Raw genomic sequence first — 16379 nt, 5'->3', positions numbered from 1 at the left:
GCTGCAAACACAAAACATTTGTAGCATGTCGTCAGGCATTGGAACAGGCCTTCCCAGAAAAGTGGTGGAATCACCATCCCTGGAAGTGTTCAAAAAACTGTGTAAATGAGGCCCTTAGTGGCAATGGTTTAGTGGTGGACTTGGCAGTCCTGGGGTAATGGTTGGACTTTTCCAACCTAGTTGATTCTATGATTCTATTCTATGTACTTGGGTTGAGTATTACGGTACCTGATTTGGAAGCAGTAAAATTCAGGAATTTACATTAAAGCACCTGTTGAGATCTTGTCACAAGCTTTAAGATAATGCAGTAATAAAATGTTGTTCCTGGCTGCTGAAAGCACAACGGAAAGGGTTTTTATACTTGCAGCTCACTGATGTTTACAGAAAGCCTTTACAAGTCTGCTATCATCCTACTGATTTTGAATACTAATTTCAGGAACCTGGTAAGTCAGTTAAAGCAATGAAGACATAGCTACTGCATATGCCCAGGTTTCTTTACCGTGCATGTGCAGAACATCCAGTAATGGACCAAATTTATACAGGTAACCAACAGGACTGGGTTTTTTTCATTTTACATACTGGCGTCCTTTTCTACCAGCAGCAGTTAGTGAACAGAGAAGGATGAGAAAGCTGGGGGTGACAGCAAGCAAGGAAGGCCTTCAGGGCAGGAAAGGATACTTTTAAGTGGACTCTGAAATGAATCAAGAGGCAGATTGAGAAGAAGTTAATATACAGAAATAATTTTCTCAGCTGGGGAATTCCTCATCTAAACTCTCATCCATTTCTGCCTCCTTCCATTTCCAGTGTTCTCATTCTCTCTGCTTTCTCTCCTTATATTTTGCAATCTTCTTTCAGCTGGCAAGATGTAAAGTTCACTTTAACTATAGCAGTCAGTGAGGTTTCGCTAATAGCCATCACAGTCCCTATTTGGCGTTCCCTACAGAAAGGCACCTGAAATTCAAGTTTTTTGCATCTGACATGCCCTGAATGTTTCTTCATAAGGTTGCTGCTCTTTGACTTATGTGAAGAGCCAGAAAACAGGATCTTCACAGATGTTCACGACAACAGAGAATTAGAAGCTGCAACAGTTAAGCTCAGAAGTACAGTGAGGACATTATCAAAATGGTATCAAGACCCTGTCAGATAGTCTTTGATCTGTGGATCTTCAGAGAACTTCTGCAACGTAAAAGGACAGAACTCAAAAACAGTAAGGAAAGGGAAAAAAATGTTGTGAATAGACAGCTTTGAAAAAAGAATGCAACGATATAAGAGTTCATCCTGCAATGAATGAATCACAGAAATTATAAAAACAAAATGAGACTGAAAACTCTTTAAAAAAAAGACTCAGAAAAAGTGTTTTCAAGATCAGCTCTCTTTATGACATTCAACTGAAGGGAAATGTAAAAGTTACAGAGCATCCGATATTAAAAGTGCTAAAATACATCTTTTGTCAAAAAAACTTCACTGCACCTGCAGTTACATGCAAAAACTTTATGAGAATATACACACAACAATGTTCACTGCTTCTCCACCTATCATCAGCTTATTGGGACAGAACCCAACTAATATAGAAGAGATTTTAAAAAATTATTGGAATTACAGAAACCAAGCTTATGAGGAGACAAGAGCAGGCAGCTCTTTAAAGTTCATCTTACATAGAGTTCAGTAAGGAAGCAACAAGGGACAATGTAAATGAGATTCAGTGACTGATTTCCCCAGTGGTGTAACTCCTACACATTTTGACTGCAAATCACTAAGAATATACATGGTAGAAGAGATACCCATATTAAATAATGCCAGTGGAAATGAAAAAGTCAAACCGGCTTCAGAAGCAGTAACAGGAATTGGCAAGGTAATGCGAACAAGCAGGTAAGAGGAAAAGTGGAGGCACTCACTAGTGGGAGTCAAAACAGCAGATGCAGATAGAAAGAGGATGAGCACTGCCAGTAATGAGACTGGTTGTCTCCTATTTAGGTTGTCTCACAATGCCAACAATAATTATTGAACCCATCCACCATTTTTTCTTTTTAATTTTTAATATACAGTATAAGGTTTTGTTTGTTTTTCTTGAGAAACACATTGTCCTTGACATATCACCCCTCTATTTGTAACAATGAAAATCTGGGTTCTGGTGATCATCTTGAATATTCATCTTCAGCCATGACAGAATAAAATACATTGCACCAGCTAGTACAGCGTGTTCCCGAATCACTGTTTTGGGTATGCAACCATCCTTTTCTGGTCTAAAACAAGAGGAGCAAAATTGAAGCTGCTCCTCAAGGTTAGCAATATTTTTTTAAGTTGAACTTAATTAGGCCTTTGGTTAAGAAAATCTGAATGAAATGCCTATGCTTACAGTGCAGGAGTATATTAGCGATGAAGAGTGCATGTCACCTGTGCCTTAGTAACAATTTTTTTTAAGAATCCTTTGTGTACCTACTAATTCAGACATTGAAGACAGCATAAGAAAACATTCATTTTTCTTATACAATGTAGGTTCACCATATTTAAACAGGTGAAAAGGACCAGGATTGAACATTCTTATAAATCTGAATGATGCGTCTCTTCTTACTGAAGCACTGTTTTAATATAGTCTCTTGTGGGAAATGACTGCTTCAGCAATTCCCTCTCTTTCCCTCTCCTTGCTGGACAAATGAGATACAAATCCATTCTATTACTATTGCGAGTCTCATACGGGGTCTCATAAAGTTCCCACCAGTCCTATTTAGGGAAATGTGAGCAGTCCTGTGCACATCTGATTAGAGTTCTTCATATTTCATTACATGATCATATCATGTGTAGCTAAAAGGAATTTTTAGACAGTGATGCTTCTTTTGCAATTGCTCTTGAAAAGCACTAATAGATCCATGTGAGCTCAGCGTCTTCTGGAAAAAAAAAACCCCTCATTGCAGCAATCATCATACATTTATAATTAGCTTAATGAAGTCCTTTTTTTTATTGCCCTACTGATAGAAATACTGTCTTGCAAAATGACAGACAGTTCTGAGTTGCAATTAAGAACTTAGTACAACCTTGATACAGCAGATGGAGGACATTAATGGAAGTTTACTGCGAAAGAATAGCACAGTGATAGAGATCAAGGTAGAAAACCAATTAGATATAAACAGAGGGCAGTGACATACATCCTTTTTGAAATCATTTGCATATACTGTACTGCACATTAGGAGATACTCTATTATTACTATGAACATAAATAATTCTTGGCATCCCAATCAGGGCCATGTGGGTACTAAAGGATAAGGAAACACACCCCTTCATTTTTAATTTCATGTCTGGACTCAGGCAACAACAAAAAAAGTCCCTGATCTTTGCAGAAGTTGCAAATGCATATTAAAGAACGGTGGCAGAATGTGAGATACGAGAAGCCATCGTGCTCCAGATACGTGCGAAGCCCTCATTCAAGCAGGAAGCAGAATACTGTGGTGACAGCTCCTGCCTGGGCAGAGTGCAGCAGCCACTGCTCTCACTGCGGCTAACCAGGCACCCACTTGCCTTCATAGAATCATAGAATTAAGTAGGCTGGAAATGACCTTTAAGATCATCAAACCCAACTGTTACCCCAGTACTGCCAAGTCCACCACTAAACCATGTCACTGAGGGTCTTACCTACACAGTTTTTGAACATTTCCAGGGATGGTGATTCCACCACTGCCCTGGGCAGCCTGTTCCAATGCCTGATCACACTCTCAGTGGAATTTTTCCTAATATCCAACCTAAATCTCCCCTGGCACAGCTTGAGGCTGCCACTTGTTACTTGGGGCATCAGCCACCTCCTCTCTATCCTCCTTTCAGGTATTCGTAGAAAGCGCTAAGGTCCCCCCTGAGCCTTCTCCAGACTAAACACTCCCAGTTCCCTCAGCTGTTCCTCATCAGACTTGTGCTCCAGGCCCTTCACGAGCTTTGCTGCCCTTCTCTGGATCCGCACCAGCACCTCAATGTCTTTCTTGTAGTGAGGGGCCCAGAACTGAACACAGTATTTGAGGTGGGGCCTCACCAGTGCCCAGTACAGGGGGATGATCACTGCCCTGGCCCTGCTGGCCATACTATTTCTGATACAGGCCAGGATGCCGTTGGCCTTCTTGGCTGCCTGGGCACAAGCTGGCTCATGTTCAGCAGCCACCAACCAGCACCTCCAGGTCCTTTTCCGCCGAGCAGCTTTCCAGCCACTCTTCCCCAAGCCTGTACCATTGCACGGGGCTGTTCTGACCCAACTGCAAGACCCGGCACTGCGACTTGTTGAACCTCATACCGTTGGCCACAGCCCATCGATCCAGCCTTCAGCGCACCAGTCCGCGGGACCATCACCACATTACCCGTACGGCACTCCGAGCCGTCATGCCGATAATACGCCGGTTTTTAAGCTGCACAGCTGCTTTACCGCTGTCCTCCCGGGCTGTGACCCGCGCCAGGCGAGCTCCACCCGCACCCCGCCCAGCCCCGGCGGCACCGCACCCCGCCAAATCGAGCCCGCCCTTCGGGCTCCGGTAGGGGGCGGGCGGGCTCGGCGCGGAGCTGCATGGGAGTTGTAGTTGCTTATGCTGCCGCCGGTGCGCCCCGCGGTTCCGCAGCAGGCAGGCAAGCTCCCAGCGTGCTCCGCGAGAGGCAGGGGCGGTAGGGGACGCGGCGGAATGCAGGGAAGTGGCGGCCGGACTACGTTTCCCAAGGTGCACCGTGGCCGCCGTTGGGCAGGCGGGGCGCACTGGCGGCGGAACCGGCGCGGCGGTTGAATGCTGGCGGGGTGACGGGCGCGATGGAGTTATCGTCGCTCGTCAGGAAGCTGGGTAACGGCTTCCTTCGCTCTCCCGGGGCGCCGGGACTAGCTGTCGGGGGGCGCCGCGGCTGTCCCGGCGCCTCCGCGGGGCTGTGTGCAGGAGTGCGGCGGGGGGCCTGCCCCCGGTCCTCGCACGGCGTGGCGGGGACTTCACCTGCGAAACGGGCCCGTCAGTTGTGTGTAGAGCCCGGCTGCTGGCGGGAGGCAGGGAAGGGATCTGGGGGCTCCGTTCCCGGCACTCGAGGAGCGCGGCTGCCCCTGCCCGGCCTCCGCTTCCGCTCCCCTCCCAATCCGCATCTCCTTCGAGCCCCTTGTCACTTTTCTGCCTTCTGCTTTTCCATTCGACTCCCCGCTGCAGACGTGGAGGGGACGGTGGGACACGGTGACGCTTCCCTAGGGAGCGCCGAAGGCTTTCCTCTTCAGAGACTGCCTTTTGATTCAATGGGCTTGGGTAGATTTGTGTCCGGCTTGTCGGTCTGATGGAGCTTTTGGTATCCACAACACAGTTTGGTAGAGGTATTCAGATTTTAGTTGCGTGCTTCAAGAAAAAGGCAATTCTCATATAATTTGGCACCAGATTATATCAGTATATTTTATAGTATTTCACCTCTTTACACCATGCAAACATACTTGAATAGCTTACTGCTGCTGGGAGCAGTCATATTTGTCTTCCTGGTAAGAATCATACGGCAGTGTAAAAGTCAGTTTTTTTTCAAAGATCTTTGACAGTATTCTGTTTGTCCAAATAAGAAATAAGTTGTGTCAGATAATTTTGAGTTTTTGAATCCTAATTTTTTTTCTTTTGTTTTGTTTTCTTTTTGTTTTTTGGCAGGTCATGAACTGGCAGAGATAAGAGAACGATCTCTGAAGACTATTCTGTTTAAATTAGATCATAACTTGATTTCATATGCAGATCTAGTCCATGAAAAAGTGCTTTTCCTTAATCTTTTGGAGTGGTTCAATTTTCCAGTTGTACCAATAAAAGATGAAGTACTAAATTTTGTGAACAGTCTGATCAAGGTATGACATACTAACATTTATTTATATTCAAACTATGTCTTTATCAGTGAGACCTTGATGGGCTAGAGAATGGGGCAGACAGAAACCTAATGAAGTTCAACAAGGGCAAGTGTAGCGTACTGCACCTGGGGAAGAAGAACCCCAAGTACCAGTAGAGGTTGGGGGCTGACCTATTAGAGAGCAGTTCAGGTGAGGAGGACCTGGGAGTATTGGTAGATGGTAAGTTCACTATGAGCCAGCAGTGTGCTCTTGCAACCAGGAGGGCCAGTAGTATCCTGGGGTGCATCGGGAGGAGTGTGGCCAGCAGGTAGAGGGAGGTGATCTTCCCCCTCTGCTTGACCCTGGTGAGGCCACATCTGGAGTTCTGGGCTCCTCAGTACAAGAAAGACAAGGAGCTACTGGACAGGGTCCGGCAGAGGGCCACAAGAATGATCAGGGGTCTGGAGCATCTCTCTCACAAGGAGAGGTTACGGGAGCTGGGCCTGTTTGGTTGAGAGAAGACTGAGAGGAGGTCTCATTAATGCATATAAATATCTCAAAGGCAGGTGGCAGGAGGACGGTGCCAGACTCTTTTCAGTGGTGCCCAGCGACAGGACGAGGAGCAGTGGCCGTAAATTAAAACACGAGAAGTTTCACCTCAACACAAAGAGGAACTTCTTTATGTTGAGGGTGGCAGAGCACTGAAACAGGCTGCCCAGGGAGGTTGTGGAGTCTCCCTCTCTGGAGACATTCAAAACCCACCTGGGCTCGTTCCTGTGTAACCTGCTCTAGGTGGCCCTGCCTTGGCAGGGGGGTTGGACTAGATGACCTCCAGAGGTCCCTTCCAACCCTAATGGTTTGTGATTCTGTCTTCAGAATGCTGAAGCTAAATAAAACTGGATATTATTTGGTTTTGTAGCTCCATGTAATTAGATTTAGTGTTTTATAAAGACAGGAATAATAAAGCCACTGTGTGTAGACAAAAAATTAAAACAATTTGAGTGACTTGAAATGGTTCAGAGAGACAGCTGGGAAAAATAATTCTTTTCTGGGTTTGTACTTTAGTTTCTCTGCTCCTTCAGTTTCTCATTTAGTGTTTAATTTCTTCCTTGGGGCATGGTTTGCCCCAAGCATTTGCCCTGTTCCTGGAAACTGAAGATTTAAACAGTGGTGCAACTTATTTTAAAAGAGTTGATAAAATGTTCCAGACATTTCAAAGACTTTAGATCCTTACATTTTGTGTTTTAATCGCTAAACAGCAGCTATGCAGAGGGAAAAAATTCTATCCTTGATGGATGGCCTAAACAAATAAAGGCAAAATATAACCTAAGTTTTGATTACATCTTTCCTCCCCATGCTGCCACACCTCCTAAGAGACATTGAGACTTTTCAGGCTAACTTTGTCAGTTATTTGTCCTAATGTAGCATCCACCTGCTGCTCAGAGAATGGTTGAAATTGGTGCAGTGGAATTCTTCTCTCAGCTTCGCCCCAGTGTGGATCCAAACTTGCAGGCCATAATTGATGGGATTGTGGATGGACTGTTCTTCCTTCCTTCTGGACTTCCTTCTAGTTCTTTATCTGTATGTTATGAAACTCAGTCTCAGCCTTCAGTAGATCAACCAGGTAAATTACATATTTTGAAGCATGATTTTTTTAGAGTGAAAATAAAGGAAAAGTTTCTAGGCTAATGTTTTCAGGCAGAGCAGGAAAATTGTTCCTGAGAGATTAGTGAAGTATATGGTAAGCAGATTCTGCTAGAGAAGGAGTGATCTTAGCTAACTCATGTAGTGTCATTCCTGTAATGGCATTCTGTGCATAAGAACAATCCTGTTGTTTGTAATCAGATCTTCTCTGTCTGTTTTTTTCAGTGTGTAGTATCTGTTTGCTATAATGTAAAAAGGGCATGACGCAAGAGTAACTTCCAAAGACAGCTTTATGGCAGCAAGTGTAGCAACTCTAAAATCTATAATTAAGCCAATATTCTTTGCTGCTTTTCTTTGCATAGGAGATTTTAACTTTGAAAGCAATTCAAATCTAAAAAAGGAAAAAAGAAAGCAGTAAGTGATTCTAAGAAAACTACATTAATTGTATGCACTCTCTGCTTAGTTATGGATAAGTATCTGCTATAGAAAAATATGTCAACTGTTTAAAACGACATATGTGTGACGTGCTTCATGTACATGTGAGGTGCTTCTGTCATGTAGCTTGTTATTGATCTGTTATAATGATTTACAGTGCTGCTTAGATGTAGTGAAGAAGTAAACCGATGTGGTTCTCCTCTTCTGTCTTACAAAATTTAGCAAGAAGTATAGAGGAGAAAATTACATACCATGGCTGTCCTTACTTCATTCTCCTGGTCCTTGTGGGAAAGACACTGCTGTTATACTGGATGGTGTAGTAATAGCCACACCTCTGTCACTCATACTGTGCAATCTCGGAGATAAAAGTAGTTTCCCTGTGGTTTCTGTAGCCTGTCTATTGCTTGGAGTTTTAGTTTGCTAGAACTATATAGTGGCTGGTGATTGATTCCCTCCCCTCCCCCTTCCCGTTTTTCTTTCTTCCTCTTCCTTTTTTTTTTCCCCTCATTGCCTTTTTTGTCCCCCCCACCCTCCCTTTTTTTCCACCCTGTGCATAATGGATTATGCATGGGGGGGCATAATATAATAAACTTTTACATATGCGTTCTTAAGCTTTATCTTTTTGAAACTACCGAATTGAAGTATTGTACATAATTTCTCTTTATGCTGTAAATTGTATACTTGTGTGTATGAAATAATCTTAATGGTTGCTAACAGGGTTGTTGTATTCTTTCTATTTCAATTTCAGTAACTGGGAAGAATTGTAAGTAATAATCTGGGCATTATCTGGTTTGATCCTTTGAGTCAAATATTATATTCTGGAGAGATTGCTTTTAATATTACATACCTTGTGTATGTTTTGTTATACAGTTTGTATTAATTACATGTATTTAATAATATACATATTATATACCAGGTGGACAACTTTTCAGCTGACCTGAAAAGACAGCAGTTACGGTAGAAAAAGGTTTTAAGTAGTTGATTTAAAAAGTTAATTTTATTACTACATAGGTAGATTAGAGGAATATTTTTTTTTTGGCTGCCAGTTTTCCACTGGGCAATACATTTTGTGTAATTATTTTTTACTATTGCTTGTACGGTATGGAAGGTAGTATAAGAAAATGGGGGAAAAAAGTTACAGTTGCAGAATATGATTGGAAAAAATAAACATTGACACATTCTTTTTACTCCACTTTCCTGATCATCTGAGACTATTTTAAAACTGTTTCCTTAATGGGTTAAAACTCAAGGGCAAAAGGGAGGCAGTTCAGGAAAAGCATCATGATAAATTGAGTTTTGCTTTCGGTTGGCTATTTTCTTTTAGTGTACTTTTTTAAATTTACTCTTCATGTGTTTTAGTTCTGCCTCAAGAGGAATTATTTATTGGATATTTTTGTCAAGGTAGAAGTCATCTGCCGCAATTAGAAATACCTCCCAAAAGAACAGTTGGTATGTATAGTTATAGAATAAGAATATGTTAATTACAGCAAGTGGTTAAAATTGTAATTTAGATTGAATTCCATTATAAATATTATTATTGGCTATTTTCCTGTTGTTATTCTGTGAAATCTAGTATCACAGAAACTACAATTATAATGCTTATGAAAATGACATTCATCTTAATCTCTCTTTTATAGGAAATAGTGTAACTCTTTGAAATATGTTAAAATATGCTGTAATTAAAAAAACTATTTAAATTGCTAATGCTTTTTGGAAGATCTGTGTTCCATAATCAACAGTAGCTGATTACTGGTTTATTTCAACAAAACTTAGTCTGAAGTACCTTTCTGCTTTTCAGAAAACTAAATTAGGTGCTTTAGAAATCTTTACCTTATATCTAAATGAAAACCAGTGTTATGCTTTTATTTTTTTTGTCAGTAAAGTGATATGAAATGTTTCACAGGCACAAACCAATATTTTGGCAAGTCTTTAGATGTACCAGTATACTAGTAGCAGTTCACAGGAGAGTGTCATATTTAACATAGAATACAATGCTGAGAAATAGATTTGAAAATATGACTTTGAAGTTACTGTGCGTAAATCACCAGATTACTTCTTGAGTAGTGTGTCAGCTATCTTTAGAATTGCACAATAATTATTACAAACTTTAACTTAAAAATAGCTTTAAAGTTATGTTAGTTAAAAAGTTACTATGTGTCATAATTTAGTAACAACTATAATTTCTACTTCTATAAGAATAAAAGCGTGAGGTCAAAGTTCTTTTTTTAGAGATTGTGTTAATAAATATTCTTTAGTAGCAGAACAAAATTAAAATTTAGAAGCATGATGTGGGGGATTGAGTACTCTTCCACTAATGCTATCACTTTTTCTGTTTGCTAAAACTTTCTTCAATAAACATAGTCCATCTTGATTTGAAATGACCTTAGTATTTTTTTGGTATTGCTGAAAACTCATTAGAAGCACTTTAGTGTAAGTCTGTATTTACTGAAAAGTCTTTCTATTTCAGATAGTATGTAGTTCATAAGTTCTTGACTTTGCCATGGAAATATACAGTATAATGTTTCTATAAAATATACTCCAAAATATCCACTCTTTTTTTTTTTTTGCAGTGAAATGCTTGAAATTTTCCACATTTCCTTGGCTAACTCTGACTTCAACAGATAGACATGTTCTTTCATCAAATGAAAGGTACAGTAATAAAAACATGGTTTGTTGGTACTTTTTATTTTTCTTGGGTAAGAGTGGGTCTAAATTTGTGTCCTTCTGCATCATTAGTCTGTTCCTGTAAATGACCTAATGGCTTAATTTTTTTTCCTCATTTTTGTTCGTGACGCTTCAATCTGTCTTCTGAATTTCTGAGGTGGATCAAAGATTTCATTCAGTTAATTTTGGAACAGGCTGGAATAAAATCATTATTTACTTTACCCCCACAGCCATTTGGCAGAGAAATCCATACTTTCAGTAGTAGCTTAACTAGGGTTAGGCCGGTAAGTTTAGGTACAATGCCTTATCCAGGCATTGAGTTATTCATATCATCTTTCTGCAGTGGTTTATTTATTTATTTTTTTATTGTAACTTTAATTTAGAAAATCAGTATTTGAGGTGGCCCAAGGAAAAGTACTGTAGTTGTGATTCCTTTTGAGTTGACACAGAGCTGTGATAGGTTTCTAGCATAGCCACCAATGCAGTTTCATGGACTGGAGTATTAACAAGCCTACCCTAACCATAAGTTTTCTTGTAAAATATATATATATATACACACACACATATATAACTGGACATGTTTGAATTTTTTATTTTTTATTTTTAATTTTTATTATTTTCTTTTCCCCCCAGTAGTTTCGGAAACAATAAAACCATAAAAAAATGAAGTAGAATACCCAAAAGGTTCTTGTTATTTACTAATATACATGTTAGAGAATAGGTAATAAATCTCTTCGTTTATGTAACTTCCCACATGTAATTCAAGCACTTTTAAGTTGTATATGAACCTTAATAATGAAAGAAACTTTTTTATTGGTAAGAGTTAGATTACTTGCTGTATACCACTGAGATAATCACTAGCTTCACAGGGATTTTCCAGTTGTTTTTATCTTAATTTCAAATTCAGAATCAATAAAGATATTTCTTTTCTGGGAACTTGATTTAACATGGTTTGATAACAGCTGGAATCGAGTTTGTTCTTTATTGTATACAAAATGAGCATAGCTAAGGAATAATGCAAGTTTAAAAATGGTATGACAATAGAATTATAGCATTTTTTTTCTTCAGATTCTTCAGTGTTATGATTATAACTTTATTGTAAAGACTTGTTCAAGCTAATTATTACATTTTTTTGTTTGTTTGAATACATATTTATATATGAATTGCATTTTTAGCTCTTTGAGAAGTAACAACCAAAGTTTAATTTGGAGTACATGTGAACTTCTTCAGGATGTGATTATGCAAGATTTTCCTGCTGAGATCTTCCTTCAAAGGCCAAAGATTGTACAGGCAAGAATTCACATAAAGTTTATGGGTTTTGTTGTGCCAAGTAAGAATTGATGTAAATAATACAATTTGTTTCCAAACAAAATAGCTAAACAGAAGTTCCTTTGTGTAAACTCTAGGTGCATGGAAGAGGGTTCATTAGCTATATATTATGTTTAGAAAGTTACTTAGTTGAAATCATGTATATTACTAATCAGTAATGAATTGTCAGTGTTGAGCTAATACTTTGTTTCATCTGAATAAGATGAAGTTGTGTCAATGTCAGATGCACACCCTGTTATGGGCTCCCATATAATGAGCCTTTAGAGCCATAGTGACTTTGTTGGAAATATAGTATGGAACTCATAGGACTTATAGTCTTGCATTCAGTAAAAAAAACACTAACTAAGCCTATTTATTCTTTGATGTGAGTTTTAAATGTTTAGAAACATTTGTGACCTGTATTTAGTGAAAGACTCTTGCTGGCATGAGTGTTCACAAAGGTTCATTAATTTTCAGCTACCAGTGTTAATGATTTTCATAGAATGATAGAATAGGTTGGAAGGGACCTTAAACTTAATCTATTTCCAGTGCCCCTATCATCCCCTGCAGGGATACCTTCCACTAGACCAGGTTGCTCAAAGCCCCATCCAACCTGGCCTTGAACACTTCCAGGGATGGAGCATCCACAACTTCTCTGAGCAACCTGTGCCAGTGTCTCATCACCCTCATAGTGAAGATTTTTTTCCTAATATCTAATCTAACTCTCCCCTCTGTCAGCTCAAAGCCATTCCTCCTTGCCTTGTTACTACCAGCCCTTGTAAAAGGTCCGTCTCCAGCTTTCTTGTAGGACCCCTTTTGGTATTGGAAGGCTGCTATAAGGTTTCCTGGAGCCTTCTCTTCTCCAGGCTTAACAGCTCCAAGTCTCTCAGCCTGTCTTCGTAAGAGAGGTGCTCCAGCCCTCTGATCATCTTTGTGGTGCTTCTCTGGGCTCACTCTAACAGGTCCATGTCCTTCTTGTGTTAGGGGTCCCAGAGCTGAACGCTACTCCAGATAGGGTCTCACAAAAGATGGGGAGAATCACCTCCCTTGACCTGCTGAGGTCACACCTCATTCGATGCAGCCCAGAACATGGTTGGCTTTCTGGGCTGCAAGTGCGCACTGCCAGCTCATGTTGAGCTTCTCATCAATCAACACCTCCAAGTCCTTCTCCTCAGGCCTGCTCTCAAGCCAGTCTCTGCCCAGCCTGTATTTGTGCTTGGTATTGCCCCGACCCAAGTGCAGGGCCTTGCACCTGGTCATGTTGAACTTCATAAGGTTTGCATGGGCCCATCTCGCAAGCCTGTCAGGGTCCCTCTGGATGTCATCCCTTCCCTCCAGTGTGTTGACCGCAACCACACAGCTTCATGTTTTTGACAAACTTGCTGAGGGTGCACTCAATCCCACTGTCCATGTCACTGACAATTGTGCTAAACAGCGTGTTTTATGTTTGCAGAGCCTTTTATCTCTGCTAAACCTGGCTTTTGGAGGAGATGGAAGACATCGGTTAGCTTTGCAGGCCGTGTCGTGCCTGCAACAGTTGTGCATCTTCTTGAGAAGCAGACTTAACTTTCACAGAGATCCAAGCTTTTCTTCCACAGAGCAAGGTAGGTATTTTTAAGTATTTGAAATACTGTTATGTTTTTCCTACAGGTAAGATTGTCTGAAATGATTTTAAAAGAATGCCAGTCCACAACATTATAGCAAATATATTCTTGTGAAATTGTTTTGCTAAATGATGGTGTTCAGTACTATTCATGTTAGTAAGTATTTTTGGAGTACTTGTATTGTTTTGAAATGCTTACTAGTTTTTACAATTTCCTGTGATTCTTCATTCATCAACTTTTCCCAGTATCCAGCTGTTTGTATGTCACCAAGAGAGGGATTTTTTTTAACTAAATCTAAATGAAATCTGTAAAATAAAAGCGGGCAGAGTTTCAGAAAAGTTTTCAATCCTCAGTGCTTAACAATTCAGTTACTAATTTCATGAGCTATGTTAATGCTCTTTTTTTTTTTTTTTTTGCTGATGGCCGAAAAGAGTTTAATCATTATTTTACAGTCATTAGAGCTATTTCACAATGTTTTAATGTTTAAATTTTATAGCTTTAATAGTGTAGATTAAATTAAGCTAACAAAATGTAAATAGGAAGGCCATTAATCAACTTTGTTTCTCTACACTGGTAGTCTGGTTCTCTTCATAAGATTGTCCATATATTTGGTGTCTTAATAAATGATGTTGGCTGTTTCTTTGCTAATTCAGTTACAACATCAACAAATCCAATGGCCTTAGTCAGATGGTATGTTTGTATTTTTAAAACTCAAGATTTATGATTCAACTATAATTTTCAGTGGTTTTGCCTTGGGATTGAGTTTCCAAACTCTGCTACTTGCTAGTGGTAGGTTGTCCTAGCTCACCAATGTTTACTTGGTGTTTTCCATATCCTACCTTAGTTACTTTTACCGTTACATCGCTATGTAGCATCTTTCATAATAACGGATTCTACTAATGGAAAACATATGATTTGTCTTACGTAAAGGCACAGCTTCCCAAAATTCATCTATATCTTACTGTCAAGAAACAAGAGGTCCTCCTCGTTCTCAGAATCCATCACCTGGAAGTAGTAGCCCCCGGCCATCTGTGATTGGACGTACTGTTCAGCGTCCTAGAGGAGATGGTCAAGATTGGGATGCAGCATCTTCCAGGTGAATAAAATAGGAAATAAGTATTAATATAGGAATATATCATTAGCTCCTTGTCAGTGTGTGGGATTATGTGAAAGTTTTGTTAACCTGTGAATATTCAAGCCATGTTTATGAATTGCACAGTTCTTTAAGTGATGTTTAGAATACCCAAGATCAGTTTTACCTGCCACATTCTGTACCCAACCAACACTTTTAACAAAATCTTTTAGTATCAATTGTTATTGCTTGTGCATGTGTTTGTAAGATGCAGAAAAGCATTTATTCAGGCTATTACTGTAAAGTCAGGGATTTCTCTTTTTCTCCAGCAGATAACCCCATAACTTCTTTAAAGTTGCATGGCCATCTCATAGGTAACAGTGTACAGTATGGTCAAAAATGCTTTAAATGTCTTCAAACTTTGTTGTGAAATCTGACAACAAATTTAGGTTGTATAACATCTAAAAATTTGACTTCAGTATGAAGTGATGAATTGTCTGCATACCTTCAAAATGTTCATCTTTTTCTTTCTGGGTGGTTTTGTTACTCAGCTTGACAAAACAGACTTAAAGCTGCTGTTCAAGAACCAATGTCTGTTAGTATGTGGAAATTCAAAAGTTCTTGCGAATCCTTACTGTGTGCTTATTGGTAGTTCGGAGTCTCTGTGGCGTATAGACTTAGTGATTGGATAACTCCTGGGTATTCAAATAGACTGTGATATGGGAATAGCTTATGTAGTTACCTGTAAACACATCTCGAGAGTCATTATATTAAAAGGTTATTTTTACTCATCTTGAGTCTAATATATTAAATTTTTGTTATGTTAACTAATAATGGCACTGTAAATGAACTCCAGGCTTTATGCATTCTAGGACCTGACCATTTTCCCAAGGTGTGTATATTGTGCAAGAGATAGGTTTGGCCTGGCTATCAGTGTAGTAAGGAAATCTACATAAGAGTAAACACCAGTTAAGGTCGTGATGAAACATCTACAAACCAGAGTGTAGTAATTTCTTAAAAGTATAAGGTAATATTATGAACTGTTCATAACTGTACACTTTTATCTTCTTGCGTCCTGTGTGCTGCAGTAGAGCTGCTTGCTGTCCATGAATCCCCATTTCTTACGAAGGTATAATTTAACCCAGAGACAGCATAAAGAAAAACATGATGAATAGAAAATATTGTAATATACATGACTTTTAAATTCTTAATTCTTAATTGATATTCTTTAGACATCTTTTACATTTAGTTAGAGAATATAATGTAACACAGTCATGCCACAGTTCAATTTCTTCAGCTTGTTTAATAATAAAAGCGACCAAACAAAAATAAAACAATCTAGAAAAGTTTTACAGTTTTTTAAAGCAATTCCAGATTTCTAAATGTTATTTAGGATAAGAAAAAAACCATTAAAAACATTTTTTTCTGCGTTGTATTAATTGTAATGCTGCAAATAGAATAAGATTCTTTTTAAAAGCACTTGAAAAATAATAAAATTATGAACTATATATACAGCTTTCTTGGGCAAGGGAATATTTTCTGTTTTACAGTCGACAAAGAAGTCCTACAAGTTTAAACATAGGGTGCACTTAATTTTCCTTCTAAGGATTCTTGTGGCTAGCTGCATAGAATGGTTTTAGTGTAGTTCAGGCTGACATTTGATTTAGTAAGTGGCCTTGCTTCAATCAACTGATAGACATTGTTCATCAAAAATAACATTTCAAATCAACTGATTTTTCTTTGCAACATTGTATTTATTGCATATGTATTTCTTCCATTACGCATTTCGAAGTGCATTTGAAGATGACTGCCAAAACAATATGCGTTCACTTGTGATGCTACCAGTTCTGACATTTTAAAA

At 39.3% G+C, this 16379-nt stretch overlaps 1 protein-coding gene across 1 annotated transcript in view; it reads left to right on the top strand.

Annotated features, from left to right (window-relative positions):
• The first annotated feature begins 4713 nt into the window (after positions 1-4713).
• RTTN (rotatin) overlaps positions 4714-16379 on the top strand; it is an 88423-nt gene continuing 76757 nt past the window's right edge. The window contains exons 1-8 of the mRNA XM_030498351.1: positions 4714-4802; positions 5625-5812; positions 7217-7415; positions 9230-9319; positions 10441-10519; positions 11710-11824; positions 13296-13446; positions 14377-14542. Of these exons, the coding sequence (XP_030354211.1) occupies positions 4772-4802; positions 5625-5812; positions 7217-7415; positions 9230-9319; positions 10441-10519; positions 11710-11824; positions 13296-13446; positions 14377-14542 (1019 nt within the window). The 5' untranslated portion in view covers positions 4714-4771. The remainder of the gene's footprint in view (positions 4803-5624; positions 5813-7216; positions 7416-9229; positions 9320-10440; positions 10520-11709; positions 11825-13295; positions 13447-14376; positions 14543-16379) is intronic.

Source organism: Strigops habroptila, chromosome 1 (genome assembly GCF_004027225.2).
Source record: "Strigops habroptila isolate Jane chromosome 1, bStrHab1.2.pri, whole genome shotgun sequence".
In the NCBI taxonomy this organism is placed as follows: Eukaryota; Metazoa; Chordata; class Aves; order Psittaciformes; family Psittacidae; genus Strigops; species Strigops habroptila.
The sequence above is the reverse complement of the archived record's forward strand: the minus strand, read 5'-3'. Positions and strand labels throughout refer to the sequence as shown.